This window comes from Gobius niger, assembly GCF_951799975.1.
Source record: "Gobius niger genome assembly, chromosome: 7".
Classification (NCBI taxonomy): Eukaryota; Metazoa; Chordata; class Actinopteri; order Gobiiformes; family Gobiidae; genus Gobius; species Gobius niger.
The window spans coordinates 17,398,580-17,418,950 of NC_136858.1; the positions used below are offsets into that span (position 1 = coordinate 17,398,580).

Below are 20,371 nucleotides of genomic sequence, written 5' to 3' on the forward strand. Positions count from 1 at the left end.
AATACTATATTGTCCAGGAAATATTGACCTTTCCTTCACCACATTCTCAGTCCATTACTATTTCAACCATTAATTTGTCATTCCTCTTCCACATGGACCATTACACCCCATTAGTCACTGCAAGTATATTCACTGCTGTGTAAGTCGGTTACATTTTTAACATATATGGCATTTTTAACATATATGGCTTTTTAATCACATTCTCTGGAATGGTGCGCCGCCCACTGGGTTTGTCCCTTTTTCAGAGCGTGGTGTCCTGCACTGGTCAGCTCCTCCACCTCCTCCTCACTCCTCTACTCCACAACAGTCTTTCACCATCTTCTCCTGGTTTGTCTCTCCCTTGTTTCCTGTAGCGCCTCTCCACTGTGCTGCAGCTGTGGGGGGCTCTTGGTGCCTCTTCAGTGTTTCGGAAGAAATGTGTAGGTCTCAAATGTCTTTAGCTCCTTTCCTCAGACCATTATGGACTCTCTGCAGTATAAAAATCCACCGAACCCCACAAAACACCAATAAATCCAGCAAAACAGTGTGGAACACAGAAACGAAGAGAGGGAGGTTATGTTTAAGCCTTTTCAAGGAGCAAAGTGGCATAATAATGCTTATAGATAGATCATGATTTGAGAATGAGAGAGTTAAAATCTGTTGATGGTAAACACTGATTTATTTATGATCAGTACACATTACTATTATAATTCAGCGTTCCATCCAGTAACAGAATATATGCGGAGAGAAATGGATAGAGACATCCCCCCTCCCGCATCACACTCATTAATCCCCTACTGCGCTTCAATGCCAGGCCACTTCCACTGGGCTCCAAAGGCACCGAATGCTCTGTCAATGACAATGTGTGTGCCTTTATGCATATTGGGCAGGTGCACCTCATATACTCCCAGATAAAGCTTATCCTATTGAGACGCCACAGCATACGTACACATCCACAGCACCGCGCTGACCCCTGGGACTGCAGCCTGTACGCCGTGATAATTACTTTCTTTGGCTATAGTCACCCCCCATCCCCCCGCAACCCCACCTCAGTGTCTCCCTGTTCTCCACTTAACCACCTGCCACTCCACCGTCACATCCGGCGATAACTAGGATCCCCCAGTCATCGATTTGCATGTCTGCCGATTAAAAAAAATGGAATCAAACTGGACTGAACGATTCGGGAAAAAATGTCAAGATTCTTCTCACATGTCTAGGGGCAAATTAAAATTCAAGCCTATTTCGTTTCAATTGCAGCACCACCCATAGACCATGGCAAAAGGGTGATGCCCACGCGTCTTTACACCTAAAACCAGCTGTTATCTTTAAAGAAAAGGACCACATTTGGGTAAATTGCTGGTAGTCACACCTCCACAGTTGGCCCCTTGTGTTGGAGGGGGAAGGCACAAGGAGAGCCCCAGCCCCCTATGAATGTTGGAGGAAGAGAGGGTGGGTGGAGTCTCCACTGGGAAAGAAAAAGCCTTCCCACAGTAGTAAAATATGTCCACTCCACGATGTTGTACAAGAAAATTGCCTCAGCACAGCACCCGTGATAAATCTATCCTCCCTTAGTTTTAATGTAAAGGGTTTAGCCATTGTAGTCATAGTGGCAAGCTACATTTCTTGTTCACTGAAACGCTCTTATTGCCCTCGGAAGCACAGCTCATGCAATGTCCAGATATAATAGACCCAGCCACAATAGCATTTCTTAATACCATTTTGTTACAACATAAAGACTGTGTTTTTTTGCTTTGCGCCCTCAGGGAGAAGATGCTATGCCGCCTTAAAGGAGCTCATTTAGCGTGAAAAGGTTATGGCGCATTATCAACATGAAAATTTTTGCTTTTTCACAGTGCGTGGGTGGCCTTAGGTGTCAGTGATTCACAGCGTAGGTAACAGAAGTGATTGTCCGTGGCTTTCTGACAGCACATCATCATTGGAAACAAGTCCACACAGAACTGTATTCTAAGATATCGCTGGCGAATTGGCAAAAGGTTATTAATAGCTGTGAGGTAATAATGATATTTACGCCGGCGATAAAGTGTTAGATCAGTGTACAATTGCCGCACAAAAGCACACTCGAAGCAAGTCTTTAGTTCCACTTTCTCCATTTGAGTTTTCTCTTAACAATGTGTGGACAGCTAGAAAATACAAGCAAGCATTCTGTCCACTTCATGTCTTGAACTGAATAATTTACAAGGCGCTTTGGCATGTTTGCAGTCAGTTGTCAATTAGGCCAGTTGTTTATTGTTGGAAAAGAAGCGCTTATGTCGGGATGAAACCCCCCAAAAATGTGTCTCTGGGCGTTGTTTAGAGATGGTAGTCTGAAGTTGATTGCAGCTACACAAAAAGATGAGGTAAAAGTGACTATGGCCCGACCGATATGGATTTTTGGGGTCCAATACCGATACCGATATGATGAGGGTTGGCATGGCTGATAGCCAATATATGGGCCGATATTTTAAGTAATTTAGTTTGATGTTTGTGTGTGTTTTTTAGCTTTCAAATAGCCTATAGTTAAACATTTATTATTAATTTAAAGGTTCTTTCATGAAGATATATCTATTAGAGGTCGACTGATGTGTTTTTTTCTGATTCCGATGCCGATATACACCACTGATATTTTTGGCTAATATTTTTAACAATGTCTGGTCTATAATCCTGTGTATAAAGCTTCTGAACATGTCAGTGTTGAACTTTGACAGCAGGGGGCGCTGTATATTTATGTTTAGTAAGCACTTCAGAGGGAGCTTGTTTGAAAGACAAAAACCAGTAGATTCCAAAACAAAAAAACAGTCAGTCTCTATCTCTAGGAAATAGGAAGTGGTCCAGGGCAGAAAACGGGAAGTTTCTATCACTTTGGGTCCGGAGATATCGGCCGATAAAAGGCAGATATCGAAAATACCGGAATATCTGCCCGATCTATCGGTTGGACCCTAAAAGTGACACCAGGTTGACACTTTCTGTGGATATGACAACATTTTTGCCATGCATTTGTCTTGTGGTGGAAAGAAGATAAAGTTTCTATCTCTTGTTAGTCCATTTTGAGACCAGTTTTCCGTATTTGGAATTTTCTATCTGATTAGCCTCTTGATATTTGAAGTTTTCGGAAAGTCTATGGACATTTTGAATGGGACTTTCACTTCCTGAGCTCTACATGTCCACAATCTATGGCGTCCGTAAAAATGTTACTTAGTTGTAATTGATAACTGTTTAACCCAGCTTTGATACTCCAAAGTCCTTCATGACCTTTATTTCACATGTTAAAAGACATGCTTAGCTATGCATTGAGTCGACATGTGTTCTCATGTTCGGTAAAACGAAACCACTCCTGATCCTTTATAATGTCTTGATGCTGTAAAGGTTAGCATTGTGAAAAGCCAGCGCGTGTTTTGACACACGTTACCCCCAAGGCAGCGGTAATATTAGGAGTGATGCTTTGTCCTTACTCCCATGTGTGCTCTACTGTTCACTGCTCCTGTCACAAATCCATCACTGATATAGTAGCAAGGGCAAAACCCGCAGCAGGGAGAGTGGCTGGGAGCGAACTGTGAGAAGCTCAAATTGACGCCGGTGTTTTTTTTGTCAAAGTGATATTTTTATTGACTGAAACTGGATGCAAAGTAGTTAACAATGACTGACACTAAAACTCCTGAAACTTTTTGTTGGAATCAAAATGAAAAGGAGACAGTGGGAGATGGTCAGTGACGCAGCACAATATGATTGAGACAAAAGTATGCATTTCATAGTTGACGAAACGTGTTAAAGATGTCTTTGCATGAGCTTAAACTAAGAAGAATGATTTGACTTAATCTTGACTAAAACATATTGTGTGTCAAAATGAAAACATCCTTTGTCTAAAAGAAAACGGTGGAACAAAGCTCTCACTGCTGTATGTAGGACTGTTAGTGGAATGATGACCGAGGTGAAACCTAATCCTGCCTGTTTCCGATTTTACATCAGGCCTTATAGACGCGTGGGACTCTTCACTGACTTGCATTATCTGAGTCATGCCCAATTCCCGTCTATTTCCTCTCCACATCGCCCCTGTGTTTCTTCTGATCTGCAACTTCCTCAGAATCGTGCCCCGTCCCGAGTGATGAGTGCTGCTGTGTCGACAATTGCACTATTTTGGGTTTGTCTCTTGTCGGAACCCTTTCATCTTTGCTTTCTGTCATGTTAGTTGCTTTTGTATTTCTATAGAGGGGTGATTCATGCGACTGATGCTGAACTACACCTGCTCCAGCTGTTGCTACACTTTTCAAAGGAACCAACCCGACTTAAACAGACTCAGCGGGACTCTAGAACTTAAAACACTATTACTAAGTGCCACCTCATAGGTAAAAAAAAAACGTGTAAGCTTGCAGAGAACTGTGACTGGGGTTGTTGGGGGTGTTCCTGCTGATGAGGTTGCTGTCACCGAGTGCGTGAGTGTGTGAGCGTGCGTGCGCTGCTGACTTTGGGATGCTGTCAGCTGTGTGTCAGCCATCTTGACACCTACAGTGCACTTTTCTGGGACCATCCCTCCTGACAGCCAAATGGGTTTGTACACAATCAAATGCTCACTCTCAAGCAGCTGGAATGACTGGAGAAATGGAGAGACTAAATGAACGCTTCGACAGCGTGTGAAATAGACAGAGGGGAGATTTATTTGTCACATCTTATGACTTAGCTGCTATACATTTTCCCAAGAATGGAGAATAAATGTCATTCAACTAGCCAGCTGCATCCTTTGTGTCAACTTCCCCGTCATATGGTCACATGGCAATGTTTGTTTCTTCCCTCTTTCATATATTTATCAGAAATAAGAGATGTAAAATTTACACGTGCCTTCACTGATGGATTCAAATTTGTAGTTTTTGTATTTCTTAAAAATGTGGTTGTAGCAAACCAAAAACTAGTTATTCAAGAGAATACTGATCCTGTACTGGTCTACATACTGTGGTTGTTTAGTTATTTCATTGACCAGTCAGCCATCAAGTTGAATCAAGGTTTCAGCCCAAATATGCATTGATCCCATACGGCTGCACGTGCGTGCTTGTCAGTGCTAATATCACTGAGCAGGTGTGAGCTCGTGCATGTGAGGAAGACACCTCTCTAAAGGCACTTCAAGGTGAGATTTGTGTGGGTGTGGGAACAGGGAAGCGGGACTTGATTGAGCTGTGGCTGACACCGCTTTATAGTTCATATTTCCTTTTATTTAACACAGAATATGCAGTTTGTCGTTTTTGTCATTTAGCTTGTAATGACAGTAATGCAGGTAAAATGATCTAAATGATGTTATTTGGATGTGAATCCTCCTGAGAGTGTGTGTGTGTTTGCTCTTGTGCTGAGGCCATGCTAACTGACTGTACCCATCAGTCAAGGTTGTGTCTTATTATAGGTCATTAGTCTCTCTGCTCAGCTGCGACCTTGGCACTACCTGCTAGAGCATGTATATGGTAGGCAAAATGAGTGTGTATGCGAGCAGGCTGCTAAGTGTATTACAGTGCTCTGCTGCATGCACAAAAAGCCTGTTAGGGACTGCTTATTGTGCTTTTACGTCACTTTTCAAACGAGTGTCTCCTCTGGTTTGTGTGCTCATGTGGCCATAACCTTGATGAACAGTCAGCTCTGCTGTGTCTGATGGATGGATGGACACTGGAGGTCACCCAGGGTCAACAAACAAGCTCAAATACAGAGAAAGAGTGAGCGTTGCCACTCGAAAGGTTCTCAGTTGGTTAACGCTGAGGTCAGTTTTTCTTTGTTACGTGTCCTGTTATGATACAACAGGGTTTCTGCGGGGCAGCAATAAAAAGCATTCAGTTTGACTTGCTTCTGCCCGTATAAACTCTGCGCAAGGCAAAAGTAAAAAAATGTTGCTTCTATTTAGAGGTCACAGGTGAAAGCAGCTTATCCAACTATGTGATTTCAATCTTGGAAATGGACAACAAAGCGCCATCCGTATTTAAATATTTAATTTTATGCTGCTTTCATAGTTTCGTCTGCAAACACACAAAGAGGCCAATCTAAGTTTGTGCACCAGCATTGACCTTATTTACTTGAGCACAATTCCAGTCCTTCCGTCACAAGTGAGGGTGACCTAACTCAGGCTGTTCTTCAGTGTCTCTGGTTCAGATTTCATCACTCCATAGAAAGAAAATAGCCGACCAAAATGAAGCTGTTTAGAGAGGAGAAAAACAGAGACATTGTGGACCTTCCTGTCTCCCCTCCCGTTATCGATTTCATTGTCCCGTCGCCTCAGCTGTGGGAATGGGAGACTGACGCTGGCTTGAAGCATCTCCAATAGAAAAATGGACTCTGTAAAATGCTTCATCTTCGGTTGTGACTTAAATCTACTGCTGCCAGATGAAACAGCCCTTTACACAAATGAATGAGCATTCCCTAGTGACAATTTGACCTCGCTGGCCCCAGTTTAACCCCGAGGTCATTGCATCATATCGTGGAGCAACACTAAAAAAGGAAAAAAGTATTTCAAAGCAACTAAATGAAGTTATATCCTATTCTACCTGTCTTATCAGCGCATTCAGTGAAGTCTCTTGTTGATTTGAAGCTGCCTCCTCTACAGCGTATGACTTTGAGGCCTGAGGGGCAGCTGGTTCTTACAATTAATGACCTTCTGTTTGAGCTTGGGCTCTAACGCCTTAATGTGAAAGGTCGTTCCTTGAGAATAGGCCACTCTGGAGCCTGATAAACTGTTGTACTCATAAGCATTTCAGATAAAAGATGTTGTTTGATATTCATTAGGGGTGGGCAATATTGAGGCCTAACCTGTAACGACTTCTATCCTCATTTCCCTTCCATATTTCCTAGCTCCGCCTCCTGGTCAGAACAGTTGGGTCGCTTGGCCCGCTGGCTAACACCCCATATGAAGGATAAGAATATATCTCAGTACCAGTCTGTGTGTCAGTGTGTGCATATGGTGTAGGTGCACATTCGTGACTGTGTCTATGTTGTAAAGGGGGAGGGGGGGTGTTTGGAGCCTGGGACAGATGGCACGTGGTCTGCTGTGTTCAGCCTGCCAAAGATTAGGCCAAAACACTTCATTCTGCTCCGCGCTGGGTGACAGGCCAAAATGCACACCACTGTTTCGCACGTGTGATGGGAGATACACATTTTACTGACATTTTATTATCACTGGACAATGTTAGTAATGATTTCCCAGACACAGTTGCTTTACAGTCTCATGCGGTATTGATTCTCTCTCCAGATTCACATACTGTGGGCAAGGTGGATAAGGTGTCTTGCCCAAGGACACACTGACAGCATGCACCAGTCAGAGCCAAGTCACTATCCTCCCAATCTTCTTTTGCATTTTTCCAAACCAAAACTGATTTAGGACAGACTATGGTGCAGATTGGTTTGCCTGGAGTTTTGCCTGGAGTTTTGCCTGGTGTATCACAAGTAGGGATGGGACGATACTGAAATTTGGGGTCACGATTAACTTGGCCAAATTAATTGCGATTAACGATGTTATCACGATATTTGCCTATGGTTTAAAAAATCACTGATGATGGGGATGATGGGGATTGGGCAATTATTAAATATTCCTCTTCATTGTGTGCTGTAAATGTCATATTGAGTGAGACATAAAGTAAGTATTTAAAGGCACACTGTGTAACATTTTGGACTATACTGTTGTCATAAATACAAAACATGCAGCTCATGAGAAGCTCGACACAGAAAATGCTATTTCTGCAGTGGGTGATCAAAGAAGGGCTTTTGATAAGGAACCAACCTACTGAAATCTTAAATACTGCTGACTTTAGTCATATCTCCATGGAAACGTACCCACTCCCAGTAAATTTGGATTTAGCATTTATCTTCTATTACGATAATCAAAAAATGTGGCGATCGATTAATCGCCGCATTTTTATCGTGATTAACGATATCATTGTTTATCGTCCCATCCTTAATCACAAGCCAAAACCCCCCCCTGAAAGAGCAGCTCTGATGACCTTTTATGGAGAAATAAGTTAATGGAAAACAGAACGTTCATAACCAGCAGATTGTATTTTCCACCCTCAAAAAGACCCACAATCCATAGGAATCCCATGCACCCCCAGTCACTCACACACCAGACCATACTGTTGAGGGAGATTCACGGTATAATAGACTGGAACTCAGGCTTCTTCTCAAAAAAAAAAAAATCCCTCAAAGCTTAATTTCTTTAAACTTTATTGCACGAATAGTTAATATGATCTCCATTTCCTTGAGGAGGGTTTCGAGTGACACCATTTTTTCTCTCTCTCTCCTTTTCCTTTTTGATGGACTGTACTATAAAATTGTATTCTACTTCTGGACTTTAACTTGCCAGCCTTTATCTCTGGAAGGAGTTTGCCTTTCTGGCCCATGCTAAACTGGGTTTTTACCAAGTTTTCACAAACAGTGAATGGACAATGCCTGGTATAAACAAGCTTTTCTTAAGAAGACAAGGCCATCAATGCCCCATTCACAACTGATGCTATAAATAACAGCGGACAATGGAGTTTTTATTTGCAGTGTGGAGAATAATAGCTGCCTGGTGTTGATAAAGTGGTTTAATTTTGCACTTCTTTGAGCCGTTGAGGTTAAAGCTGTTTCAATTAATAAAAGGCAAAAAAAAAAAAACATCAAATAGGGCACTATGAATGAAAGGATTTGTTCACCTTTTAAATGATACATTTCTCTATCTGACATAACATTTTATACCAATATATTCAGTCATGTCAACATTTGAGGATGATGGCAACTCTTTCGTTTGATAAGATGTAATTAAAACTATTTGGCTCATTTCGTTCATTTAACTTCAGCTCAATCGCAATAGAATTTGAATGGTTGCAAAAGCTGCCTCTTTTTTTGGTTGTATAATATTATAACAAAATAAATGTATTTATCATGAGGCCTTATTATGTATAAAAGCTGCTAAACCTAAAGGTCAGACATCTATGACATGCTCTGAAACACCTTCCTTTTATTAGTTTTGCAGTTTCATGCTATCCTTCGTGATATCCTTGAACTTAATTGTATACAGATTGGGCTCCATGTGCACTCATACTATTTTACCATCTTACCACTTTAGTTCACCTCCATTACATAAATAATAATTAAACCTGCCCATAGGAAAATGTTACAAACTCTGTATTCCAAGGTGAACTTGTAAGCATAACAATTGTGTTAAATCATTCCTTTGCATTTGTATGAAAACTGAGCTGTCATGTGGCGTAGTGACCACTGGAGTCCAGTGTTGCTGTGCACAGTGGAGTAAGCTGCTGTGTGTCAGGTTGAGAGGCTGTAGAGGAGGCTGGGGAAGCTTCTTATTGGCTACGTCATGGGTTGCCACGTTCTCGAAGTTGATGTTATCATTTCAGATGGAGGGCATGGGCCTATACATTGTAGCTCTGCGCGAAACTCACCGTTTTTGAGAAAATTCCACTGAAGATTCACAGTTCACAGTTGATTTTGTTGTTTTTTATACTTTGTGATGTATTGTGAGCCCTAGCCCATCAAATGTTTGTTTACATTCATGTCTTTTATCTGTCTGCCTCAACCTCTCTCGTATCCCCTTCTCTTTCCTGACTTTTGGTGAGTCTGGTGACCCCCGCGGGCCTGGTGCACTGGTGTGTGGATTTCACCTGTACAGCTGACTAAAGGCAGTTGGAGGAAATCCAATGCGACTTTCAGGTTGTCCCCACATCAGGCGCTGTAAGCAGTATCGGTATCGTGGACAGACAGGACAGAGACAAGAGATCAGTCTCATGTATGCAGCTGTAGTAAAGGCAGGCTACTATCTGTTAATAGTGTCGTAAATAGGAGATAATTGGAGAACCGTTTCCTTTTCGCTTGTGAAATAAATCATTTTTGGTTGATTTGGGAGATTGTGTTGATCTAGGAATTTCTAGACCTCCATCACCTTCTGTACGGGATTGTCTTGCCTCTTTTTGATATCTTCTCCAGGTCTTTTAGGTGAAATAAGAGAAAGTGTTTGGACCTGCTCAACACTGGGCGACTGGTAAAATTTCCATGTGGTATTTAAATGAAAAAAACAAACAAAGCTCAATGTCCTTTAACGCGGTTGACCAGTCTCGCCCCCTCTTCATCTGCATTCTTCCCCCCGTATCCCGGCTGTGTTCCTGTCGCCTCCCCGGGCCTCCCCTCTGGTTTCATGTCCCGGGTGAGCGAGGGAGCGGCGCCCTTGAGCGTGCTCAGTGCAGCAGAAGCAGTAAATATCCCTGTGTGTTGGTGGAGACGTGCGCGTTCTTTTGTGTGATCCCTCCAAATGCACCAGGCACTCCCAGGAATTGGACTTGTGTGACATTTTACAGCCCCTCTGAGGTCCCCGAGCCTCACTTCTTATGAATCCTTTTGACACTGGAGCAAAGCGAGTGTACTTTACTGGGACAGAAAACAACAACAAATCATCCAGCTCGTTGTAGAAAAAAATATTCTTGCAATTCCTGATGTTTTTATCTTTGGATTGAAAGCAAAATGACTATTAAACTCGTCCTTTTTGATATGAACCAAGTAAAAAAAAGACATTGAAAGCACTTTTATTTTGTTCAGATTTGTTCAGCCTTATAGTATCGCCACGTGAGCCGCTGGACACCACAACTGTGTCGATGAGATAATTTCCTCCTAAGTAGGCTTGACTCTTTTTCCCCTCCTTTGTTGTAACCTCGCCCGTCGCCATGGCAACCGTCTCCATGCAGAGCCGTGCCGTAGCGCGAGGGAGTGGACCAATCACACGTGGGGCCCGTCTCTTCTGCTCCACGGCATCTGTCACTCCCTCCTGTCGGCGCACTCTTGAGTTTTTTGCCGCAAAAACTCTTTGTTCTCTGATAAAAACCACCAAAAAAAGAAAAGAAAACCCCGACAGGACATACCCATGGTGCATCATTTCCCATAATCCCCCCGGAGTCATAGAGCTCAGGGATGAATCTTCATATCTGCATAATAAGTCTGATTTATGAATATTTGTGTCCGCAGAGGAGCCACGTGCGAGCTATAAATAATGTTTAGTGCTGGGATCTTTTAGTGCGAAGACCCCAGCAACACTGCATGGAGCAGCACTGTGGGTTCACACAGTTTAATGGGATTATTTTTGGCTTTGAAATACACTGGAATTTACAGATTGGACCGCTGTGATTTGGTACCGCTGTGACACAATGATTCTGTCTGATGTGCATGATTCTTTGGAGTAAGATGCAGGTACTTGCGAGGATGTGCTCTGGGGGTGCATGAGAGTTAATCCATTAATTGTCATTATGAGTTTGACTGATGAAAGGCACCATAGCTCATTTCTACCTATTTTGTCCGATTTTTTACAACAATACAATGCAGGTTTATTCTTTTTCACAGATTACTAGTTTTACAACATTCTTTTATGGGTCAAAAAGGAACGTTACCCTCAGGTATAGGGCCCTTAAATAACTAACAATACTTCTTTGAAAGGGCAAGATCAACTTCAAAGTAAGCATCTGTTTCATAAATATACAAAGATATGTTCAGAAAATAATTGTGCTTTTTCATTTATTAGAAGAAAGAAAACGGTTCGATTGTGTCAAATGTAATTTACAGTATCTTTTTTCCTCACATAGTGAGTAACTTAAGCTCTGTCCATCGATATACGGTGGCAAGAAAAAGGCCTAAATTGGTCTTTTTAATGGCCATAACATGTTAATATTTACAGGACAGGGAGGAATAAGTAAGTACACCACCTGAATCTCACTGAACTGCAGAAGTTTTGTAAAAAGGAATGGTCCAAGATTCATCCTGATTGAATAATACATATTCCACGCTGTCGTGAATTTCTCAAGTCTTTTTGCAAAATATCTTGATAAATTTGTGAATTAATTTTTCTATTGATGATAGCACGTTGTTGTTGTTGAATCGTTTGGGCGTAGCTCACAACGTCAACCGCACATCAACATCAAAACCCTATCCTCACTGTGAAGCATGGTGCAGGGAGAATCATGATGGGGCTATTAGGTTAGGCCTGGATAACGTGATATCAGAGAAGAGAAATTGAGAAATTCCAAAGCGTATTTATTGATTGTGAACTTGCAGGGTAGTTGTGAAAGTTGCAAAACTTGGTCATACGGTATAAACTCAGAAATGTCTCAGGAAAGTTTGGAAAGAGTTTGAAGTTTACACATTCCTTTTTTCGTTGTTTGCAAACCCGAAATATATCAGGTACAGGGGCTTTAATCCATGTACTCTCTGATAAGCAACAAACTGACCAGAGAAATTGAGGATAACGTGCATCTAGCAACCAACTTTACTTTGTTGATCGTGTTGATTGAAAGTCAGTAATTCAAGGAAAAAGATAATAAATAAGTAACAATAATAGGTGTGTGTGTAGGTTTACGTTGAGGTCGAGTCCAGGTCATGACTGTCGTGAAAAAGGTTGGCTATGCCTCTTGTTTAGTGCGCACTGCCGCGTGCATCTAATAGCATTTCTCCCTTGAGCTCCTACAAATTGCCACCACCTCCATGTGCGCGTTATCAGAGGCGCCGGCCTGATCCAGCACATTCATGAATAGGATTAGCGGAGGAGGTATGAGGGGGGGGTTGAGTTGTGTCCCATGCCTTTTTTTTTAGGGGGGGTGCGCTGTGAGAACAGAGGGTGTCCCCGATACTACAGGGAAAGCCCCTAATCCCATGTTAAACTGCCCCCGTTAAGTGAAAGGAAAGCTCTCTCTCGTGTTGTCCTAAAATAGAGTGGGTTTATTTTGGCCGCGCTGAGATCGCCCTGGCTGATATCGCGCGCTGGCAGGTACGGCCGCATGCTTTCCACCGCCGGCCCCGGCATTGTTTTGAAAAAAAAAAAAAGAAAAAAAAAAAGGCTGATAAGCGGAACAACAATAAAGCGGACCGGGGAGAATGAGTGGGTGGGAGACACACACAGGGAGAGGGCGGGTGGCGATATGAACCACTAGTGTGCGCTTTCAGAAATTCCCTGTTGCACTTGCACCCAGCCCCCCATTTTTTTTCTTAGTGTAAATGAAGTTGAAGAGGAGAAAGAAGGAGGCAGCAGCGGACAGAGAGGCGCAGTCCGATTCTCTGTCTTCTGTTATGGTAAGTGCCGCAGCATCTCTTCTCCTACTCATAGGCGCTCTGTGGGCCGGTGTTTTTTTTTTTTTTTTTTGCACAGCGGCTGCGGGGGATTTACTCCTGTTGACACATAAAACAGCTCAAGCTCCTCTCTGGGCGCAGGGAGGGGAGAGAGCAGCGCGGCGGATTTGGCGTGCGTCCTCTCCGCAGCGTGAAAGACAAGGAGAAGAAGGCGCTCTCGGCTTTGTTTGCGTCTCCAGACCAGAGTCCCCTTCTTCTTTTCCCCCCCCACTATCAACTCCCCCCCTCCCTCACCCTCAATCGATTTCAGCGGAAGGAAGTGATTCTATCCGCCACCCGGAGCTTGCATTTCTTACTGAGCTTTGATTTTTTATTTATTTTTTTGGTGCGTGCGTCTTGCCACATGATCTAACGTTACCTTCAGCTGGAGTAAGGTTGGAGTCCCATGGCGTGTGTTGAGATAAGAGGAGGGCTAACCGGCTGACTCAAGGCGGAGATGAATGGGCAGGAGTGACAGTGAGAGACAGCGCACTTGGGGAGACATGGCCGTGGAAGAGGGAGCGGTACAAGTGAGTATGTGGCTAACAACAGTTGTCCCTGAGCTAGAGATTTATCTGTGGCAGGATTGCTGAGCGCTGGCCAGCAAGTGTCTGTCTGTCTGTCGTGGCTGTAGTGCTTAGCTGGTCGTCTGCAGCGGGGTTTAAACCATGCATGTTTATATTGTGTAATGGACTGTGAGATGCAGCGGGCTCCAACAGTGCACAGATGACTGCATGGCAAGTTTATGCAGCAGGTACAAAGTAATATGTAGAGTGGGTGCTTGGGATGTTTTATTGTAACTATGATGCAGAAAGCAGATGTTTCTTGACCATTTTTATGCACGTTTTACGTATGATATGTTCCAAATTGTGTTGAGAAAGTGAAAGATGGTGAAATATTGGTGTTGTTTATCCAGATGAACATTTTCCTGAGAGCTCGCAGTGATTTTGTGAAATGTTTTTGAATGTGGCGATTCAACCCTCATTGCTTCATTTAGTGGGAGGGATGCATAAGCAGAAACATGAAAGGGGTGTGTCGCCGGTGAAGCCCCGCTGTTTGGCACAGTGTGATGTTGTGGCTGAACTCGCTGGCTCCTGCTTTGTATCAGTTGATTGCCATACTTTCTGTTGTCAGGGAATACAGAAAGACAAAGAAAGCATCTTGCGTCTTGTGCACCAATACAAGGGAAAGGCCTGGCATCAAGTCTGTCTGTATTTGTATTTGTATTTGTCTGGACATCATTAGTAGTTGTGAGCAAATGATGTTTGACTTCAGATACTTTAAACACTGCCAAACTTTACACTACAGCTACACAGTTGCAATAAATTGGATGCTTGTCTAACTAGTTGCCATGACGTCCCCTACCATCCAAAAGCATGCATGTTAAGTCTCCACACTGGTCCATGGATCACACTGGTCTCTCACCCTTCCAAAGATACAAAGTAGCTTTTATAAGAGTAATGAACCAGCTTTTGAAGTTGAACTTGTGATATGGGGCTATAGTAGGGTCTACGCTGCAGTGTTTCCTGAAGATAACAGTCATAACCAGAGGCATTTTAATCAGAGCTGTGCCCGGTGATATCAGCTATTGAACTGCATTGTGATTATGTTACTGTGCCATTGAGCTATAATAGGGAATGATGGGATAATTCCTGGCTTTACCAGCGGTACGTCTGATTCCTTTTTTTGCAGCGTGTGTCTCCTCATTCTTGATCTCCGTGTAGAACTAGACTAATGCTTCATCAGGCTTAACCTAGTCTTTAATGGCCCCATTTTCTTTGAACCTCTGCTGTGCGTGGGTGTAATAATATTTCTCTTACTAATCTCTGGCCCTGTCCCATAATGCTCCATTCTCAAAGACCTGAAGAAGAGCTGTTCTGATGGGCTGTGGGATAGAGGGAGGGCCATGTTGGTCACTGCTTTCACTGCAGGCATTAAAGGATAAACTGGCAGCCATGACGAGTGACTTAAGACTCAACTTAATCTGTTGGCACTTATGCTTGGGAAGTAGAAATATTAACCACTTGACATAAAGTATTTTGAAATAAAGTTTTAAGTGTTGGTCTGATTTTCTGCATGAGGATTTGGATGGAGGTATTGTGACTCGAAAGGGCAAGCATTTGGTGACAAAGAGCAGAGCCAGGAGATGTGAGCTCTCTGTGGTATGCCGCTCAAAGCATGGGGCACATTAAGGACACATGCCACACTGTTAGACTGTGTTGTACCAGGCTGACGTGCATTTTATTCACACAGGCTGAGGGGCAAACTTTAGTAATTAGTGTAGACTCAGTCTAAAGTCAAAACTGAAGATTGAACTGAGGCCACCATGATGTTGTGATGATCTGAAATGGTAAAACTTCAGTGAACGCCACTGGTGGCAACTGTTCAGCTCGATCTGTTACACGAAACTAGAGACGCTGTTTAGAGATATTTTTCTTCAAGCAAAAGGATTATTTTTTAAAAGGCTATCAAGATTTTCTTCCATTGTATATTAGTGCTAAAATGTAATAACATGTGGTTACACTTTATTTTACTCTTGATACATTGTACATATCAACATTTAGTACAATAATTACATTGTTGTAATTAAAAAAGGGCCATGGCCAGGACACTCTTGAAAAAGAGATTCTTTATCTCAGTGAGTCTTTTTTCATCGTGAAATAAAGTTTAAATAAAGTAAAAAAATAAAATTAGTGTCTATGAAGTACATACACAATAGAATAATGTGTATGAGTACTTTGGAGGTACATAATGTTATATGACATAAGACCCTTTAGGGTTAGGGCTTAAAGGTGGGGGTTATAGTTAGGGTCTTATGCCGCATTACATAATAATAATGATGATGATGATGATGATGATGATGATGATGATGATGACAATAACAATAATGACCATAATGGCTTACACTTGTCCGTTTAAGTTTAAGTTAAACTTTAAGTTAAACTTAAACTTAAACACTTGTACGTATATTGTTTTACCAAGTTTCTCAAAGCGCCACACTGTAGTCATTATTCATTCTGTTGTAGCCACAGCTGCCCTGGGGTAGATTGAAAGAAGCGAGGCAGCCAGTCGGCGCCATCAGCACCTCTGACCACAAGCAACCACTCACCACTCACGACATTCACCCAGGCTTCCTGGTGTTCCCAAACGGTCTCCCATCCAAGTAATCGCCAGGCCCTTCCCTGCTTAGCTTCTGAGGTCTGATGGAATCAGGCAGAGAAAAGGCGGTATGGCCATTATGTCCCTCCTAACTACAAATACATATAATTATTTTGCGACGGTGGCACAGAGAATAGAGCGAGTCGTCTTGTGATTGAAGGGTCAGCGGTTCGAATCCTGCAGTTGCACACTGTCGTTGTGTCCTTGGGCAAGACACTTCACCCACCTTGCCTCCAGTGTCTGCATACACAGGTGTATAAATGAGCGTGTGAATGGGTGACTGGTTCCTTGATGTAAAGCGCTTTGAGTGCCTAAAGCAGGTAGAAGAGTGCTATATAAATGTGACCATTTATTTATTCCATCATGTTGTATGTAACCCAGAGATACTTACGTTATTACGCATTGTTACATATCACATTCTTATTACATTGTACTAAATTTGGCAGAAACAGTGTGTCAAGGGTAGTGTAAAATAAAGTGTTACCAAAAGGTTCACCGCATTTTGTGATAATGTGCCACATTTTAGTCATAAACTCTTATTACACTTTGCAATAAATTCGGTTACGTTGCGTTATTAAGCAGTTAAAAGTTGTCAGTAACACATCATCATTTATAAAACATTTACACACCTTTACTCACCATTGTTTACCATTTATAAGCACCCTAACAGACCCATAATGCTATGTGTACCATCCCTGTGTCTGGTTAAGATTAGGCACAAATCAGTAAGAGGTAAGGTGAAGGAACGTGTTAAGCAAACAATGTCCGAATGAATAAATGTCTTAACAATTGCATTTAATGTAGGTCAATGTGCTTAATTTCCTAAAAACCACGTGCTTTAAAAACTTTACAGAATGACGCATATTTCAGTGTGACTGGCCATACCAGTTTTAGGCCCACAAGTCAAATTGATGCCATGAATGATGATAAATGGCCTTACTGCAGCAAACAGCGGTAATGTGAGAGGGAAACTGCAAACAGGCGACTCTGGGCAGGAACATCAATTTAACTTTCGCTGTAAGTATTTCAACATGGCAAAAGAGCATGAGCAACAAAGCAGAGAAGTAAGGATTCCCTATTTGACAATGAGCCTTTTATTTTAAAACCTATGTAGTAAAAGGCTTTGCGGTTGTTGCAGTTTGAGATCTGCTTGTTACTGAAACCTGCTCGTATAGTCATTACAAGCTGTGTCATCACTGCATTTGCTGGAGAAAAAAAAAGAAAAATAGGAAAAACACTTTGCCTCCATCTCCACTTCATCTGGTGCCATTGAGTTTCATGCACGCTCTCAAAGGTAGACTGTAAAAGGCTGTATCCTTACACTCACACTTTAGGTCACAAACCTCGAGTCTCTTTGTACGTCACAGTTATTTATGGAAAGCACAGCAGAGGCAAAGGGACTGCTGTAATGGATAAGCGCTCACATCTCTGTGTGTGTGGGGTTACATTTAGCAAAGGAAGGCGTTTGATTTGGAAGGAATTTACTTTTTTGATCCCGTATTAAGATGTCAACAAGCCACAGCTGCTTTTGGTTGTGCGTGAGTAAGCCTATGTGTGGCTCTGAGGCTGACTTTGAGAAACGGATTTTGGGGCAACTGCACCGGCAGAATGGGAAAGCAAAATGAGCCGAGTTGGCTTTCTGCCGTTTATGTCGGAAAACGGTCGAACTCACCTCTGGACCTCCTTATGTTCAAGCTGCTCTCTTCTGCTGCTTCCTCATCTTTCTTTAGCCTAGCTCCGCCCCCTCTCCTCCCTCTCTCCCTCACATGCACATCACATTTGTTACAGGGGGCAAAACATGCTTGCCTCATCATTTTATTTTGGTGTGCATAGCCTCTTTCTGTTGGGGAAAAAAAGGACCTAAAATCAGTGCAAAGGATGCCTGCTTCTGGTACCACAGTGATAGATGCTTTTAATTGGTTACTGGTCACTATAGAGGAGTAGAGGCTGTTAGCAGCTGCTTGGACTACTCACACACTGATAACCCTGACACTGACAGCATCCTTGGTGGGAAATAATCTGGAATACTACTCTCGGACTACTCATCTCTCTGGGATTATTCGTATGGATCTGGAACAGTTTTCTTGCTGTGCAGTATTGCTGATTGAGGAGTGAGAGGATAAAGCCTTGTTTTGATTCAGATAAAAATGCTTTTTGAGAAACTATGACAGAGTTCTACCTGGTACAATATACTTTGAACGTCAATACTGTGTGTGGTGGCTTGTTTAAGTGACTATGTCTTTTTCTCTTCTCTCCAGTCTGACAGTAATGCCAGTTACCTGCGAGCAGCCCGGGCTGGAAACCTTGAAAAAGTCCTTGACTACCTCAAGACTGGGGTTGAAATCAACATTTGCAATCAGGTACGTTTTTTGTTGTTTTGCCACAGTGTTTAAAGCTTTTTACTGGAGTACTGTGGCAGTGAAACTAACGACGTTTTGCCTTTTGTCAGAATGGTTTGAACGCTCTTCATCTGGCCTCCAAAGAGGGGCACGTGGAGGTTGTTGCGGAGCTGCTGAAGCTCGAAGCCTCTGTGGATGCAGCCACAAAGGTAAGGTTTACTAATACATTTACGTTTCATGTCTGTGCACCCATACCTCCCGCCACATGAACAGTTTCTTCCCCTCCACGATCAGACTCACGAATAATAACAAGACCCTATAACTCTGTATCAGACTCATGAACGTACACTAATAACCTGTTCCAGTCATTTGCACTGCTCTATTGCACTATGTGGTATGTCCACACTTAGATCTGCTGCTAACACTGAATGCACCTGCACATCTGTAAAGACACTCACACTGTTGTCTTTATCATATTTTTTATTTATTTTAATCTTCTTTATGCATGCCCTTATAGTTATAAGGCTATAAGGAAACATCCTAGTTTGTGAACCTGTTCTCAAACAATGGAAATTTGATTCTGATGCTCACTAGTTAAAATCTGTAACAGGACCTTTAGTACCTTAAAATATAGTCTACTTATAAAAGGAGAAAGACATTTACTCACATTACCTTAGGCTTTAAGCTGGATTGTAATTAGCTTTAAGTTTTCCTTATTCATGGAAATTGATACTGCACAACCTGGCTTTTGTTCACAGACTGTAAAGCATCATTCTAAGCTTGGTTGTGGGAAGTTGCTTTAAAGGGTGTGTCCTTTTAAGTTGCTTAAAAGGACACAAAAAAAAACATTGCTAATGCCTACAAGGGTTTGTATTTCACGAGTTAGTTAGTCCTCATGTGCAGCTTCTTTACCACAGGCCATATGCAGGATCCATGCATAAACGGGGGCCTGATCTAAAATTCAGGATGAAGGGGAAAATTGGCCCAATTAGATTCTGGGTTTTTGACCCTGAGGAAGTTCAGGGATTAGTGTGAAACCTGGGGAATTCTGTGTCTGTGCCTTATGCTCCTTTTTTCACTGTTTTGCATATGATTGAGACACAACAGTTAGGCTATTTACAACAGAATCACACAACTGTTAATAACTTATGCTATTGTTAATGGTTATATCTCTGTGTTAACTCTCACAATACATCATCTTTGTGTCACTAAAGCCAGCACCTTTTTACAAATGAATAAACGAATGGGATGTGTGTGATCGATAGAATATACAACTGATTCACATTGTTATTAACAACAGCCATGGCTAAAACAAAGAAAATGCTGTCAGTGTTCCTGTAGTATTGTTCCAGAGACGGCCTAAAGCCACAGGAAATGACACATACTTGGCGGGAGGATCGCTGAGCTCCCAAACAGCCGCACACAACAATGACTGAAGGGGGATCACTCACTTAGCCGGGAGTGCACTGAATGTGTGTGACAGGTGCACCAGGTTTAACTCTCATGCCTTTGGTCCTTCCATGTGATCCAGAAAGGAAACACTGCTCTGCATATAGCATCGCTGGCTGGACAGGTGGAAGTCGTCAAAGAACTTGTCACCAACGCAGCCAATGTCAACGCACAGTCTCAGGTAAGAGATGTCCGTCTGCTGAATAGTTATTAGATCAGTGATGTGTGTCTAGACCAGTGGTTCACAAGCTGTTCGGGGTGTGAAAACGAAATGTAAACTGAATGCAAATTAAATTAGGGAGAAAAACATTTAAATCTGCTTTATTAATGTTAGTTTGATTATGAGAGAAATG

The 20,371-nt window shown here is 42.4% G+C and overlaps 1 protein-coding gene across 17 annotated transcripts in view; it reads left to right on the forward strand.

Annotated features, from left to right (window-relative positions):
- Positions 1–20,371, forward strand: part of LOC306965303 (ankyrin-3-like) — a gene marked incomplete at its 3' end in the record, with an annotated part of 96,108 nt that overhangs the window by 29,622 nt on the left and 46,115 nt on the right. For all 17 annotated transcript variants that reach the window (XM_079559619.1, XM_079559620.1, XM_079559617.1 and 14 more), the window contains exons 2-4: positions 18,489–18,590; positions 18,680–18,778; positions 20,101–20,199. In XM_079559619.1, the coding sequence (XP_079415745.1) occupies positions 18,489–18,590; positions 18,680–18,778; positions 20,101–20,199 (300 nt within the window). The remainder of the gene's footprint in view (positions 1–18,488; positions 18,591–18,679; positions 18,779–20,100; positions 20,200–20,371) is intronic.